This window comes from Dipteris shenzhenensis, chromosome 13, assembly GCF_047967505.1.
Source record: "Dipteris shenzhenensis isolate YYH24624 ecotype China chromosome 13, Dip_SZ_1.0, whole genome shotgun sequence".
NCBI lineage: Eukaryota > Viridiplantae > Streptophyta > Polypodiopsida > Gleicheniales > Dipteridaceae > Dipteris > Dipteris shenzhenensis.
This window is the reverse complement of record NC_141608.1, coordinates 45,832,202-45,849,966: the sequence shown is the minus strand read 5'-3', so window position 1 is coordinate 45,849,966 and position 17,765 is coordinate 45,832,202. Positions and strand designations below refer to the sequence as shown.

General features: G+C 45.6%; 1 protein-coding gene across 2 annotated transcripts in view; it reads right to left on the bottom strand.

Annotated features, from left to right (window-relative positions):
• Positions 1–17,765, bottom strand: part of XRCC2 (homolog of X-ray repair cross complementing 2 (XRCC2)) — a 62,487-nt gene that overhangs the window by 31,899 nt on the left and 12,823 nt on the right. For both annotated transcript variants that reach the window (XM_087384001.1, XM_087384000.1), the window contains exon 4: positions 9,596–9,663. In XM_087384001.1, coding sequence (XP_087240127.1) covers positions 9,596–9,663 — 68 coding nt within the window. The remainder of the gene's footprint in view (positions 1–9,595; positions 9,664–17,765) is intronic.

Sequence of the window (17,765 nt, the reverse complement as noted above, 5' to 3'; positions counted from 1 at the left end):
ACATCCATCAGGACTCGATACTCTACAGTTGCAGCCAGGACACCCTCTCCATATGCATGGAATTACCAACAAGAAGGATCAAAACGACCCATCCTTGGGCAACAAGATCAGATTTTTTAGCAGGCAGTGAGAGAGCTACGATTGGAGCTGGCAGAAGTAAAGGCCCGACTTTACATTCTGGAAGGGCCTCGTAAGCAGGCAGTAATTGATGAGGCTGTAAAATCTTGTAAGGATTCCCACAGCTAGTCTCTACAATCAAAGATCTTGCTCGCACTGAAGTACAAACTTCTAAGAAGGAAGTGATTGTGGAAGTGGACAACAAAGCAAGTAAGTCTGATATTCAAGCAAAGATTAAAGAACACGAAGCTAGATGTGATAATGCTCTGAAGATTAGAATAGGGGGACTCCCATAAGATTGGTACAAAGAGGAGGACACATACAGTGAAATATTGACAAAGATCAAAGCAAGCTTGCCCAACATTGAATGGGTGAATGATGATGAGCAGGATGATGAAGTCTCCAGGATAGCTTCTATTTTGCACTATAGAGGTCACGCAATCCTTACTCTGAAGTCAAAAGATATGTAGATCAAGCTTCTTCGACAATCTTACAAGTTGAAGGGCACCAAAGTATGAATAGCAGAGGAGCTTACACAAGCTCAACTCAAGATTAAGGCAACTGAATTAGCTAAAGTCAGGGCTGCCAGAAAGGATGGAAAATGGACAGTTTTCCATGAAGGCGTAGCACTAATCAGAGAGTTTAAATCAAAATCAAAAGACTCTCAATCTTAAACTGATGTATGGCTGTTTACTCTTCCAGATTATCATGTAAGTACTCTAAATAATATGGGTTGCTTTTTGCACTCCTTGGGAGCTGCCATGTGCCCTCCCTAAAGTAGATGTACTAGAGGGTTTCTAGCTGTCCCATAGACCTTTTGGTCTCCAATGGACGTTAATAGACTCTCTCTCTCTCTCTCTCTCTCTCTCTCTCGGGAACTGGGACGCATTTGGATGACGACCTCACACTCTTGCAACAGGAGCATCGAAGAGAGGGTATGGTATTGGTAATTGCAGCCCAAGGAGGAAAGTGGATTTCTACAAAGATGGAAAAGTCATTATCCGAGAGAGGGTGGAGAGAGGGTGGAGAGAGGAGGAGAAATAAATAAATAAATAAATAAAGTGTATGAAAGTCTTCGAAAGACCAAAAAGGGTCTATGAACTGCTGAGTGGAGCCACTAAACGGGCATCAACACCCAGAATGTATACAAAATCAAACCTGCCCATAATGGCATCGGTACATAAAAGGAAAAAGACTCTCCAAGTAGAATCCGGCGAGAGTGTCAACTCTAATATGGGCACGTCGATGTGTGAGGATGCTGCAGGGGTTTAAATCCATTATAGGACACTGGTGGCTGGCGGCAAGTACAGCCCGCTGAAGTCTCCTGGTCGTAGCCCTGTGGCGAACAAGTGCCACAGCTACTCATGTAGGTCATGCGTCAAGACTAGTGAGTATGGAGGAAAGGCCCCATAGCGTGATTTGTGCCTCAATGCACTGACGAGTTTTCTGTGTCTTTGTCTCTAGCTCGGGTCCCCATGGCCGCCGCTTGTGAGTCCTGTTGATCAGTACTGTCTTGCAAAAAAAACTCGATGATGATACTCTAAGCGGCATCTAGATGTGTGCCATAATCTCCCCTACGTGCTCTGAGCAACCATTCCCCATGCGATACGACCTCATATATGAAAGCTGCCAAACATCGCTGGTTTGGGTAGGATAGGAGGCTAGGTAGGGAGCCAAAGCTGCCTTTGAAGAGGCAGTGGTACCGGCCTCTAATCTCGTAGTAAAACGGGCACCTGAAAGCGAAATGCTCCTCTAACTCAATCTCCCGCAAATCACACAAGGTACAAATAAGGCCCCCTCTAGGTATGCCCTCCACTCGACCACTCTCTATATGGAAGCGGTGTGATGAGATGTCTCCCACGTCGCCCTGTGGTGCAAGATCCATATTGTCGAATGCGGAACAGATATGTGACGACCTAGAATGCCACATCGAGCTGTAGTGGGGATGCCTCGAACTCAGCCAAAACTATCTGATGTGGGACAGAAGGATTACTGTGGATCATCTGTGAAAGCATGAGAGCCTGAAGTCTCTCAACTCGAGCCCACTCCAGTGCTAATAGATCAGACCAACTACATACCTGTGGGTCCAACTAGAGAGTGGAAGAGGAGAGACTTGGTCTGAGGGTCCTAGAAGTGAGAGTGAAAGCATGTCACTCGAGTCTGGCCAGCGCAGCGTACCCCCTGCTCAGTCGAGCCAGTAGTGTTGGTCGCATCGTAAAAATTGAGGCAAAAAATAGGACCCCCAAGTAGGTATAGGATGCAACTACCTCCACTGACAACCCATCCAAAGTGAAATGCTCTCTGTGTATGGCTGCCCAGGATGTGCTGAAGATCATAACCTTGGCTTCACCAAGGTTGACCTTCACGTCATGTGTCTCCAAGAAAGAATGTAATGCATCTAGATGTCGTTAAAGCCCCTCTGTAGAGGAACATAGTAGAACCACATCATCTGCATATAGCGAAATCTAAAGCAAGGATCCTACTAGAGAGCAACCAGTCCCTCCTAAGGTCCCGATAAATGTCTAAAGCTCATCTATGTAGAGGCCAAACAAGGTCAGTGATAACAAACAACCTTGTTTGGCCCCAATAGTGCTCATGATCTCCTCTGTCCATCCTGCACCATTCCGAGACTCTCTCATAAAGTGCCATGACCACCAATGTGATCTCCTTATCATATCCCAAATCGCGTTTGATGAGCCGGGCTCTCGATACCATGTCAAAAGCCTTGCGGAAATCCATAAAGCAAAAATACATCCTCAATCTCCGTGCCCTGGCCTCCTCAATGATCCCCCTGAGTGAGTATATGGTCCATGGTCTCGTGATCTACCCGAAAGCCTGCCTGCCCCATGGCTCTGAAACCCCGAAGCTTTGCGACTGGGCTAGCCTATGCGTCAAGTCTGAAGCTACTCCAAGCTTTCTGAATGGCTGCCATAAGAGGAGAGAAGGAGATCTGAGGGGGGCTGAAGCAAAAATCCCTTTGGTGCTACCCATCCAATCTCCACCTGAAGAAGGATTACATGCCTACTAACCCCTCTCTGCTAGTCATCTGGATGACTCTAGTGCCAGCCTCAGTAGTCTCTAGCTAGGCAAATCCCAAACCTGTGAAAGTATGTCCCCGTCTGAAAGATGGCATCAATCTGGAGTATTACCGTGGCAATTCTACCTCTACAATCTGATGGGGGACTGATAGCTTTACTACGAATCATCTTGGGCCCCATAATCACCTGCAATCTCTCAAATCTCCACCAGCTAATCGCCGAGAGATCACTCCACCAGAAGGGTGCTGCATACACATGGGTGTCAATCTCACTAATATATCAAGCAGCCATCCCTTCGTCGGAGGAACCTAGAAGTATGCCCGGAAGCATTGTCGCTCTAGCTGAGCTAGAGCTCCTTGAACTCGTGTAAGTCGTGCCTTGGCTACATGGATCATCGTGAAAACTAGTGCCATGAAGACTAACTCAAGATAGATGTATGATTGCATGATCTCCACCAATTCCCCTCGATAAGCGAAGCCATGGCGATGGAGTACTAGGTGAGATGTTAAAAATCGTAACCTTGGTCTTGCAAAGCTTGACTGTCAAGCCTCTCTCCGTGCAAAACACCTCTAGGGTTTCAAGATGTCTCCGTAGGCCTGTTGTTGAAGAGGATATGAGGAGTATGGCATCTGCATACAATGGTATCTGTATCATCAAATCAGCATAAGCAATAACCCCTCACCTCTCAAAGGGATCAATGAAGGTCGAGATCTTCTCAATGTAAAGCCCAAAGAGTATCGGTGAGAGGGCATAATTGCTTCACTCCGATATTGTTCTCAATCCAGTCTGCCAGTCACCTAATCATGTGGGATCATGGAACTGTGTCAAATGTTATCAATATGCATATATCATAACCATTACGCGTGTCAAACTCTCCATTGGTTAACCAAACAATTGCATAGGCCCTTAATTTAAGGAATTGGTTTTGGTCATAGAGTTCTATCACACACTCAATAAAGATTGTCTGAGGTTAAGTTAACCATATTGAAATCGAATGAAGCATCCAATGTGATTTATTTTTCACAAAAATGTGGACGTGGACATCGTTACTAAAGTCTGTGACAAGCAACATTCATTTTTCGCATTCTACAATATGGCGGCTCAACGGATAACCCGCATGAAAAAAGCTTGAAACTCTTAAAAGGATGTTCCCACAAAAGTCCTCAAAACAATCCACAATGAGGTCACAAAAATACCATGTGAGGGAGGACAAGAGTTAAGAGGTAACTGAAATGAATTGTTTCTAATTCACATCTTCCCATCCATGATCTTAGAGCTGATTCAAATAGTTTCTCAAAACATTTTCAATTGATACATGCTTGCACCCATGCTTTCTTTGCACCTTCAGCACTACATGCTTTTTTCAATATTCATTTTGCTTGAAAAAGCGATCCAAGGCCTCAGAGAGTTGGTGGAAAAAAACAATGCCCCTCTCTCAGATCCTTCAAAGTTGCCTAAATACTGCAACAATACCCCCCACAGATCCTTCAAGTTCGTCTAAATACTGCAACTAATACTTTAACCTGAAGGGACACAATGCAAGCTATTACATTTTCATGGAGGCAACTCCTAGCATGTTCTAAATGGTGAGAATGACTCTCAATACTCTCTAGGGCTTGATGAATTTACTAAAGCATGAAGAATCAAAATGGACAGAATGGTGCATGAAACACGTCTTGAGAGAGGCCTTTCTAAAAAAGTTTGTGTAAATTCAATAGCTTTAATCTCCGAGAAAGGTGACAGCAAGATTATGAAATACTTGAGGCCTATTATTTTACTCAATGTCTCTCACACAAATATAGCTAAGCACTCGCAACAAAATTAATCCTATCCTCAGCAATATCATTACAAAATCTCGTTGAGGTTTCTTGACAAATCGTTATGTTTGGACTAAAGTCTTCCTTCATTGGAATGGGATGGTGCAAGAGTCTAATCGACACAGACCCTTTATCATGAGGTTGTGCATGAATCCATCTAATTATTTAGATTCCAATTTCTCCAGTACTCGAGTGAAAAAGTTCCAATCTACGTTGTCGTACACTTTCATATAATCTAGCAAGTGTTTTCACTAGTGGGGAAGCTCGGGGGGCCAGCTGGGAGGTGTGGGCGACCAGTATTACGTCTGTTAGGCAAGCTTCAATTTGGAATTTTTTTTGAAGGAAATAAAACAACATAAAGGATTGATGCTTTGCAAAGTTATGATGATATAGAGATCATGGTTGTACAAGTATTTAGGTGCGTAGCATTCAAAGCGTGTTAGGTGCGAGCTTCGGAAAATCTTTAGTCTAAAATTTTAAGGAGGAGTACCTTAAAATATATTTTTTGAGCTTGTAAAAAATGGGGGAAGGGGAGGGAAACTAATCACATGACATGTAGAAAAGGACAAGGGGGCTGAGAAAGGAGATGAGAGGGAGGGCTGAGAATGCAAGGAAGCTGAGTCTTGAAAGAGGGCAGGGCCAAAGCAGATGTTAGAGCATAGAGGGCTAAGGAGGGCCCACTTTGAGAATTAAGGAGGCAAAGCGGGTGAGAGGGGACTGACAGAGGGATGTGGAGAGGGCTGAAAAGGAAAGACAAAAGAAAGATGTATTAACGTCCACGGAAGGCCTCACGGGCCTATGGAACAAAGTACAAAACATCAAAAAGACTTGCATCATCTGGAAAAACCCAGAGAGAGTCGAGGGAATGCCTATAGCAGCTCAGCCCCAAATAATCATAACACAACTGCATTCGAATATTATCTTAAAGGTGGCCAGAATAACATCAGTTTAAGACTGGAGTCTTTAGGTTTGGATTTAAAATCTCTGATTAGTGCTTTTCCATCCCTGTAAACAGCCCATTTTCCTTCCTTTCGAGCATCCTTCACTTTATTCAATTCAGTGGCCGCCGAATTGAAGTGAGCTCCTCTGCTATCCATATTTCAGTACCTCTTAACTTATTAGTTTGCTTGACAATCTTGCTTCTTTTCATCTTGTCCTGGAAGCATACTTTGGCTTGTGTCCCCTCCTAGATGACAGAAAATACATCTTCAGCTTCCCATTCTATCTGTGGGATTCTTTCCATGATATTATCCAGCTTTTCCTTGTGACTTCCTTCAAAGCAGCCCTCCAGTAGTCCCCCTATCCGTATGATTCTTGCATTGCCACCCTTTTTCCTGTTCTTGTACTTCTACATACACATCCAATGTGTTGATTTTAGTGTCCAATGTTGCTGTAATTTCCTGTTTCACTGACTTGAGCTGAGTACTATCCAAGTCTTGGACTGTAGTTACCATCTGCGGTGTGGGTGTTGCTGTATTGTGTATCCGCAATACTTCGTGAATGATTTCTTGTTTTCCTTGTCCTTCCCAAGCATTTGTTTTCCTCTCTAGAGCTGCAAAACAATCATGCTCACCATTCTCTTATGTTGTAGATAATTCTTTGCATATGGGGAAGCCATCATTGCATACATGTACGGGAGGGCGATGGAAGGGCTGCGATGGAGGAGCATGAAGCTTTGGTTGGAGTTGAGGTAAAAGTCTTGACCATGCGGAGAACCATGGGCATCTTGGCATCCCAGCCATGGTGGCCTGCGTATTATTTTGGCTCCCCCCAGCTGTGACTAACCCCTAGAGTTGGGCTGGAGAATGAAGGAGGGGAGACGTCTGAGAGAGCTGACCAAGGAAAAAGGAAATGAGAGAGGGCTGAGAAGGATTCATGGATGAGAAGAGCTGAGTGGGGGCTGAGTGAGAGCCGAGAGAGGGCAAGTGCTGACTAAGGTCTGAGACAGGCAAGGGGGTGACAAAGTTGTGAGAGAGCAAAAACTTGAGAGCTCTGGCAAACCCAAGAGCAAAACAAATGCCAAGGCCTATGTGTAGAAGTTGTACGTGACAACAGGGCCGTTTGGGTGAGTTTCAAGGAAAAACCCACCAAAAAAACAAAAATCCAAACACCTAAAAAATGCCAAAAAACAAAAGCAAGAGGCACGATGCGCCTAGAGCACTGCCCTTTCTGATCCGCTTGCCCTTTCTTGTAGATTCGTAAGGTTTCGAAAACTTGAGGTGATACTACCTCAAAGATTGTTACGAGTGAGGATGAAGAAGAACGGAGGGAGGGAGGGAGAAGGATTAAGGAACACGAGATTGGAGCGACAGGGAGAGGGAGGGGGAGGGAGGGCTAGAGAGGGAGGAGAGCAAAACAAGGAATGAAAGTGTTTCGGAGACCCAACGCCAACAATGCTCAACCAAAAAAGAAACCACATGGATCATCTCCACTTTAGACGCAACTCGTTTTCATTGTTGCTATAGCCTGCCCCTCTAGCAGTGCTAACAAAATCACCGCAAAAAAAAGAGCGCACCTAATGATTTGAAGTGCTCCAGAATGCTTCGAATGCTACCTTACCACAAGGTGTGCTAGAAATCAAGTACATTTATGTAAAATATATATGTGGCATGTTTTTCCAAAAAGGAGACATCAAACAGCTACATTACCTTCTTGGACATGAAGTCAAATCTCTTGCCCTAGTGAAACAATTTGTTGTATGTGCAAGCTCTTATGTAATATCACCATTGTCTTCTCTGTCTTGCAAGCAAACAGCTCTCTAGTTACTCTTGCTGTAGTTTCCTGAGCTCAAAACCTAAGTGCAGAGCTCAAAACCTCTGTGCACACTGCCAATTCAGACTATGCAGTCACACATCCAATCCAAGTTATAACAGTGGATTGGATGCAACCTTGGCGCCTTATCACCAAATGAATATGCTATTGATAAAGCAATTTTCTGGCATTTGAGCAGATAAAGTGGCCACTAATGACAACATTGGGTCTTTTCCCCAACGAAGAAGATGGTCACCAATGAAGCTATCAATGAGGCACCATCAAAAGGTGGCAAGAATGAGAAGAAGGTGATTCTCAAAAATCCTAGTTAGTGGAAAGGATAAAGATCGTTATTGAAATGTTATTCTCTGATACCTATATTTAAAGTCCTAGTCAAAGCCATGTAACCTCTTCCATGAATGTAAAAATGGCAACTTGTGTGCTTACAAGATTATGTTAATGGAAATAATCAAGCATATGCCTAGTAGCCGTACAAGCTTAAAGAAGGAATGTAAGCATGCATGCCAAGTCTTGGAAGAAAATAATACAAGAATTATCTATGCCTTCCCTGCATTATATCTGTCATTATATACTTTCCATGTTCACGAACAATTCTTGAAAAGATTACTCTTTGTCAAGTTCATAACTAATAACTCATTCTTTAGACTGGTGGCCATCCAAGAAGGCCTTTCTTTTGTCTGTCCCATAGGATGTGGCTTCACAAACGTCTCCCTTTCTCTATTCCTTAGTCTTATTTCCATATTAGCCTCTTCCTTTGGTGCCTGCTCTGCCTACTTTTCTCTATTCCTTGTTTCCATATTAGCTTCTTCCTTTGGGGTGTGCTCTGCCTATCAAAGCCAAGTCTAGTACATTGCATCCCTTTTCATTAAGACACCAGAAAGACCTTAGGGACTTGTGCCATCTTCATCCATGTTTGACTCGGAATCCTTAACAAGGCGTATTTGTTAAAATTTTATAGCAAAATGGATAGTACAAGGTTGGCATCAGGTGATAACCATTACAACATTTATACACTAAACTATATCCAAATTTATATTTCTACCCCTTAAGGATTTGAACCATTAAGAGTCTGAAAGTGGGGTACCTTGCCACCTACATATGAAAATGCTACATCAAGTGTTAACTTTAATGATTCTTGATAAAATTATTTGTTGTAAACATTCAACTGTGACATGCTAGGCCAAAGAGCTAAGAGTATGCCTACAAAACAAAATTTGAAGTTTCATAATTTGAGCAATAGGTATTTACAAAAGAGAACAGACAATAATTGTAAGTACAAAGTTATGAGTCCACCGAAAATTTGATTACCTAGGAAATGTTGCCTGAAAAAACTGAGCAGATAGAGCACACAAGAATATCCAAGTTTCCTATGCAAAACAGTCTAAGCAAGGGAAAAATATGGTCAACTACATAGTAGAGAGTGATGAGTCTATGTCGACTTTGACTTACTAAGACACATCGCCGTAGAAAACTGAGCAGATACAGCATACAAGAACAGCCAGTTTTATTATACAAAACAGTCTAAGAGAGGGAAAAATATGGTTACAGAGGAAGAAACTATATAGTTCAACTAAGTTTGAAATATTTTTGTCAAGAACGGATTGCTTTTCACAGGTTGTGGACCAAAAGCATTCTTTCCAAAGAAAACAGTGAAAGCATTTGTATCTCTTTGGCTTTGCCTCCTCGTCACTTATGAAGGTCAAAGCATTGGACTAGAATATCCAAAATCTTAAAAGGTAAGTCTTCCCTTGCCAAGTATGCATTTACCATTATCCTTATCACTAATTATTACGGCATAAAGAAGCAGCCATGCTACAAACAAGATAGATCATTTTTCAAAAAAAATATTACCTATCAATCATTAACAATTGTGAATTAAAACCACTCTCACCAAGTCTTTTGACTTTTGCATGAAGAGTCTGCAACAAGGCATTAGATTAAGTCATGGGTAAGAGTTCGATGATCTCAACTTTCTCAAATTTGCAAGAGCAACTGCTAGAGGATGAAGAGATAGCAAAAGTAAGCAATCAGTGCATGCAAAAAGACAATGATAATGCCCAAACGAAGTAAATGTAGGAGAACATGTTGACACATGCCATTAAATCTCATTTACATTCCTGCGCATCTTGTAATATTGCAAGTCACTTTGAAATGTGGCATTTTTTTCACACGGCAAATGTTTAGAAAAATAGGCTTTCGAGAGAGCAAGTGTTCATGCCATTAGCCAGTGGCTAAAAACCATATGATATCTGTCACGTATTGTTAGAGTCAGCTCAAATCCCTTATCACATTAATTGAATTGAAAAAGCTATGAAGGGAAACACATGTCAAGGTATAGGCGATGAAAGGACTTCTAGGCCATAGATAAGCCTTTTAAAAATGGTTTCTTTCATCACGATGCAAGATTTAGAAATGTTGAAGCGTTTCACTATTGGGAATATACACACCACATTAAGGTTCCTACAGCGTTTCTCATGTCAATGATCATCAAAGCATTATTAACTAAACTATGCCTATCATGCTCAAACCTTCTAGTGACAACTTCATCTTTCCTCACAAAATATCACCAGCAGATGCATGGGTTAGCGAGGGCCTTTCTTCATATACGACTAATTCCACTTGGGAGCAGGCAAAGCACCTCACCAAGTTCCCCCACTACTCTCGACTGATCTGGCCATCTTTTCAAAGAGCCTTCAATGCACCCAAGGGAAACCATACTCAGTCCAGTGTTACCGGAAACGTTTCACAAAATGTGTTTCGCAGGTTTCCTTTGGAAACATTTTTCGAGATTTTGATTGGAATTTTGCAGAGAAATGCACTCTAGTTATACACTAGAAATACATAGTACATAAAATATATAAGATGTTGTATACATAATTATTAATGTATAAACTTTATCATATGTGGACTCTCTCTCCTCTCGTCCTTTGAGGCTATCTCAGATTACTGTACCTGCATTGTATAAACTCCTTTTGCCTCAACCTTGGGTTTCAGAGAGAGGTGATTCTATTTGGCGAATGCATCGCCCAGCCAAGTGGTGGAGGAAAAGATTACAGCAACTTTGGGCCTATAAAGTACCGCTTTGGCAACAGGTTTTCTTTTGGTGATATCTGTTGGGAGTGTTTCCATCTGGACAGCTATTAGCTCATTGACACATTGCTCCTGCACTTTGCCACAGATGCTCTGCTTCTTCGGAGACTGTGCCTCACTTGTTTTGGCATTATCCGTGCTCTCGTGAGTTTTTTTATCTACTTCGACAGCACCTGCGAGCGAGATTCCCATTTGTTCCGTTTGGGAACTTCTTCTGGCTATTTGGGTTTCATCCATCCAGACCGGAGTTTCATCTTTTCTTCGTTTGGGTTCGCTACTGGGCACTATGGACTTTATGGACATATAGGAATTGTAAAGTCTTTAGTGATCCTACTTTCTCTCTGTTTGGCTTTTTTAGGCATTCTCTGCAGCAATCTTTCCTTGATTGCTTGCAAACCCGCTGCATAGATCATGAGGTCTTTTTGGCATATACTGAAATTTTCAGTTGATGTAATTGTAGCACCTTATTTTGAGGTTGCTACTCATATAATATAATCAATCAAAGACTTCACCCCAAAAAAAGTGTGTAGGTGACACATGGCCAATGATGTGGCATGAGAGTTAGGTGAGGTTGCCACATGGCAACCTTTGGGCCACTGACCAGACCTAGACTAACCAAGCCTAACCATGGTTAGTTGATGACGTGGCACACGGTTAAGGGAGTGTGACCTCACCCTACTATAGTGACCAAAGTCCCACGTGTATGTTGATAAGGGTCACCAGAATCAAAAAGATTCCGTTGAAATCTATATAGATTGCATTTTTGTTTCTTGGCGTCGGAGTTGTCTGCTGATGAGAAGCTCGTTTGGCATCTTGGCGCTTTGGAGAAAGCCGTTGCAATAGGTTGGAGCTGCGCGTAGGCGACTTGTCTGCCGTATGCCATGGCTTCCTGGCTACCAAGAGCGCTACCACCATAGTACTAATACACAAGGCAGGTGATCCCTCATAATTTTTATTTTATTTTTTGCAAAAAAGAGACTTCTATTAAGTATTAAAGAAAACCGTTAGAGCAAGCTCCATACAGGAATACAGGATACACCATGCAATGCATGAAAAGCTCAAGAGCCAAAAGAAAGGATTGGGGCTGATAGTGCCATCTCAATCCGGTAGCAACCTCCAAGGAAAAGGGAGAACCCCTCCAAACTCAAAGAAATATAGTCCTCCTAGAAGAGGCTGCCCGTGAAGGGCCCTGAATGCTAGCCCATATGGCTATCAAAGTGTGAACTGTGTCACTCCAAATACCCGTGAACACTTGTGATGGGTGTATCTGGGTGTCATCCAAGGCCTCTGTGCATCTGGCTCTCCAAATGTGCCAAGAGGAAATGCTAGCCAAAATCTCCCAAGAGGTGTCCACTGAAACATGTGAAGCTCTGAAAGGAATATGTGGTACATCCTCAAGAGAGCAGGGCTCTATCACCTGACGACAGATCGAGAGTGCCCAAGAAGAAGGCTCACCCTCATAAAACACCTGGGGCCCAATAAGGGATAACCATGCGACCAAGCCCCAAGTCATGAAGAAAGGGGAAATATGAAAAATGCTGAGTATCCGAGTAACTCCTTTCCAAACAATTCTCGCTTGATTGCAGTCCCAAAGGCAATGTCGCACTGACTCCTCTGCATAATGACAACGAGGGCAAGTGGGATCAGCCCCAAATCATGATCTCCACAGGTTCACTGCAATCCCTCCATGAATAGAAAGCCAAAAGAAAAGAGTGATCTTTCTATTTCTGAGGGATTTTTAGAGCCTCCTCCAAAAATTCCTACGCAAATCTGCAGTGATGAAGAAGCTATCCCAATGGGGGGCTCTGGAGGGAATCCAACCTCTACTGCTCAGCTGAAATCTCCTGGCATTACCAACCGTCAAACGAAAGAAGGGAATCCTCCTCTCTCGGTGCCCATGCTCTATCCACTCCCACTCTCCTGGGTCCCACTGCAAGCACCTGATAGGTGCACCTCCATATAACCACAGCCAAGAGAACCTGGTTCACTCCCACAACTCTAGAGGCAAGGTCGAGTTTGGCTGAGCTCCAAAAAAGGAGGTTTTTTCTTATACTTTCTAGTACTGGGGCAAACTGCTATGCTGCAAAGATGCCCAATCCTACCTGGCATCCCAAATATCTGACAGGAATACCCCTCTGAATCCAGGAAAAGCCAATGTCAACTCCCAGCTTGGAGTGTCCTCATCACTGATCCAAAAGCCAAAGGATTTATGCCAGTTAATGTGTGCCCCTGCAGCTGAGCAAAAAATATCCAAGGCTGTCCGGAAAGAATCAAGTGACTGCGAAGAGGCCTCAATAAAAATAGCAGTGTCATCAGCCAACTCACAATCAAGAAGCTCCTGCTCCTGTCTCAAGGGCAATCTCAACCCATAAAGCTCCGCCTAAGATCTAAGGAAGATACTCATAGCTTCTGCCACAAAAAGAAAGAGAAAGGGGACTAAAGGGCATCCCTGACAAACTGATCTAGAAATCTGAAACCTGTCACCCCTTACCCCTCCAATCAAAACCTGGCTGTGGGCTGATCTGTAAAGGGAGGCCACCCCCTCTAATCCATACATCTGAAAATCCAAATCGTAGAAGAGTGCCCTCAAGAAAACCCCAATCTACTCTATCATAGGCTTTCTCAAAGTCCAGGAGTAGAATTGCCAGCCTCTGCCTGCTCTCCATAGCCCACTCTGGGGCTTCCCAAAAGGAATAGATATTATCAAATATGCTCCTGCCATGCACGAAGCCTGTTTGAGTATCATGGATGAGGTCTGGAAGAAGGGGCTGCAATCGGATGCTAATCGCCTTGGCAAGGATTTTGTATAGAGTTCCCAAAAGAGTGATGAGTCTCCAAAGGGATACAAAATTCATGTTGCCACCTTTCGGGATAAGGTGTATGAGTCCCTCGGTCAGTGAGTCAGGCATCTCACCTGAGTCCCAAATGCCCTACAGGACTGAAGTAATATGATCACCTATCATATCCCAAAAGGCTATAAAAAAAGGAGTAGACCATCGAACCACGGCATTTGCCCTTATGAAGGGCAAAGAGAGCAGTCTTGAACTCTATGTTGGTAAAGCGTGCATCAAGTGAGCATCTCATCTCTGGTATGACCAACACAGGTAAACTCTGCCAAATTTCATCTCTAGCCACATCTCTGGCCTGTGTGTCAGGATATACGGAAAGAAGGGAGGCATAGAAATCTATCGCTAAGTGCATGACGGTATCCAGATGAGACTCCAAAACGCCGTGAGAGTCAATAAGCTACCTGACACTCTCTCTACTATGTTTGGGACCAAGTGTAGAGAAAAAGTGTTTATTGACTCTCCCTCCCATCTGTATCCAAAAGAACTCCCATGCATGGAAGGCATACTCTGCTCTCTGATCAAGCAATGTCTGCAAGTGAGCCCTTGCCGTAGCAAGGCGCTCCTGTACCCAAGCATCTGATGGTCGTTTCTCCTCCTCCCTTTGCAAGGCTGCCAACTGCCGACGGATACCAATCTCCCGCCTGAGTACCTCACCTCGTCGAGCACTAGCAACGGAGTGATAAAAGTCGTTGATACTGGCAAGTGCTATGGCCACATGTGAAGGACCGGCCACCCCCCCCTACATGTGAGAAACCCAGATCTCCAGGACTGCCTCTGTGAGAGTCTCATCCAGGTATAAGGCATCGGGGATCCTGATACTCTGAGACCGTCCTCTCAGATGGGGCTCTGAGATGGACAAAACTACCGGAAAATGGTCGGAAGTGGAAACACCAGGTGCAATGCAAACTGTTCCCCCTCTATCAAGAGCCCAGTCATCCACATAGAATCTGTCAATCCGAGCATGGATAGGCATCTGCACCCTATGATTCAACCATGAAAACAAAAGTGACTAAGACTGAACATGAAATGCATCATCTGACCAAACATCTCTGCCACTAAATCTGAACAAGAAGGCATCCCAAGCTGCTCTCTCGAGGGAATGAATACCACCTTCTCTGCCCCCTTGCTTATCAGAAGGTGCCTCAACCATGTTGAAGTCACCTCCAATAATCCACGAATCTGCAATGTCAGCCCACAAGAGCAACTCTTACCAAAACAAAACACGGTCCCCTCTGTTGTTCGGAGCATAGAGGTTGAGGAAACCAACCTTACATCCGTCAATCAGAAGTAAAACCCACTGGGCTCTGGAGGGGGTTATGGTACCGTGTCCAATGATCAGAGGGAGAATGGAATCTGAAACTGATATGCATGTACCTCCTCTGGTTCCCAAGGCAGGAAGCCAAAAAGTCCGGCCTGAAAGCAGCTTACCTGACTTGGAGCAATCTCTGACATCCAGTTTGTGTTCCTGAAGAAAAAGAATGTCTAGGGAACCACCTGAAACACCTGGATGGAGCTGATTTCTAATCAGCTGTCTGCGACGGCGATGAGGGATGCCGCCCAATTTCTGTATATTCCAACTAGCTATCCTCATCGGCGGGAGGAAGCGGGTTGGAATACCTTAACCGACCTGGTGGCAGAAAAAGAACCCTCCATTGGAGCTGACCTCCTGCCATACACACGAGGTCCAAGGGGAGGAAAGTCTACAAGTGAGAGAGAGAGAGATCTCTCAAAAGGGATGCCGATAACTGGCTCTCCGAAAGTGGAAGGTACAAAATCATCAGCTGGGAGGTCAGAGAGGTCCTCCAGAGCGGAAAAGAAGGTTCCGTTGAGCCAGTCCTGGGAAGGGGGTCAAAGGATTCCTACCGAAGCAGGGAGAGAATGTAAGACCCCCTTCCCTCTATCCATAGAAAGAGGCACCTGTACTGAGTCCTAATCAAGAAGTGTTGCGAATGAGGTGCCAACAACCTGGGCTGCTGAGGAAGGTACAACCTGATCCTAGGGTGGAGTCGAACAAGGCTCCTGAACACTAGTCTCCTCCCGAGGCTGCAAGGGGGTAGCCTCCGAAGCGGTGGAGGTGTGATCTGAAGTAGAGGGCCTAACCGCGACCGGAACCCACCGTGGGCCAGAGGTGGTGCGGGGTGCAGGAGGGACTCGAGTAGCCTTAGGAGGGGGGGGGCGTGTCTGAGGCGGTGCCTGTGGAGCAGTAGGTCCTGCTCCTACTCTCTGTTGTAAGCTAGTACGAGCTGGTTGCTTTCTGAGCCTCTTTCTCTTCTTTGGGTAATCTCTGGCGAAGTGCCCCGAGGATCTGCAAATTCTGCACTGGTCCTGTCGACCTGCAACCTCAAATCTCTGGTGGAAGGAAGACCCATCGGGTCACTGTAGCATGATGTGGTCATCTGAAATATTAGGGCCCTGGACAATGATCCTAACCCTGGGTACCCCATCCATCCTGACCGCTTCAGCAACCGAAGAGGGCTCGCCAGGAAGAGGGGGGATCTCTGCTACCACACCAAACCTCTCGCCAATAACTGAAAGAAGCCGGTGATAAACTGAGTGGAGACCAGGGAATCTGATGAAAACAGAAACTCCCTGCTTGAGGGAAACAAAAAAGTCCTCCTGTAGCCTAGAAATAGAAACCCGGCCTGTAGCAGGTCTCTCATGACATCCGGGGAATCTAGGCACACCTGAAGGAAACCTCATCCCAACAAATAAACATCCTTAAGGTGGGGGGCGAGCTCCTGGGGAAGCGTTGCAAGCATCCAATCTCTAGCTTGTGACCTGGAGGGGTGGGAGCCATGAATGCGTGCGAAGAGAGTTGTGGAACACTCATGCTCCAAATCCTTTTGCAACTGCTGCAGCTCATCTTGTGAGAAAGTGACAGTTCTCGCGGCCGGTGTGGGCGGTAACAGATTGATTGAGTGGGAACCCTTTCGTCAATCGAGGAGGGAAAGGCCGATTCAAACACAAAGAAGAACTCCGTCCGCTTTCCTGAAGCCCAAGAGACCCCTAAAGGAGAATAGGGTACTCCAGATGAAGGGAGAGGGTGAAAGGAAGGTGGGAGAGAGAGGAATGAGCAAGGAGAGGAGTCAGCAAAGAGAGAGGGGGGGCAGCAAGAGGAGAGGAGGGGAGGATAGAGGAGAGGAGGAGTGGAGGAGAAGGGCGGGGGGAGTAGCAGCTAGGGGGGAGGGGAGGGAAGAGGCAGCACGCGGGGGAGGAGACAGCGCGGGGGGGGGGGGCTGCAGCAGCGAGGGAGGGGAGTCGGGGGAGGAGGCGGGGGGAGCAGCAGGTAGGGGGGAGGGGAGGGAGGAGAAGCAAGGAGGGGAGGGAGGAGGCGGGGGGAGCAGCAGGTAGGGGGGAGGGGAGGGAGGACGCAGCGTGCGGGGAGGAGGCAGCGCAAGGGGGGGGGGGCTGCAGCAGCGAGGGGGGGGCTACAGCAGTGAGGGAGGGGAGTCGGGGGGGAGTAGCAGGTAGGGGGGAGGGGAGGCGGGGGGAGCAACAGGTAGGGGGGAGGGGAGGGAGGAGAAGCAAGGAGGGGAGGGAGGGGGCAGCAAGGAGGGGAGCAGAAGGAGGGCAGCAGGAGGAGCGGGGAGCAACAGCAGCCTTGTTGTTGGTTTGAATGCAGGAGATCCCTCATAATTGGCCACACTCTGGCTAAGATATATGGATGGGTACTAGAGAGGAAGATCAGCAGCCACACAGACGGTCACGGGCAGCGGGCTCTTGGGCAGGCAAGTTCTCGGAGACAGCACTCCACCCTAGACCACATCTTCACCTTGAGGGCTATCATTAAGGAGGCAAAGTCGAGGCACCAAAATTGCTTTGTAGACTTTCGTAAGGCATTTGATTCTGTCCCATGCTCCCGCCTAATCAGGAGGTTACAGGAGTTCCAGTTCCCAAAGATCATGATTTGGGGGGTCACGAGTCTATATGAGAGGCAGTGTATGTGCCCTGGGTGGTCTATCGGATTGGTTTGAGAGCACTATCGGAGTGAAGCAAGGCTGCCCCCTCTCACCGACTCTCTTTGGGCTCTATATTGATGAGAATTACATCCTTTGTAGATCATCTAGGTGGAGAGGGTTCAC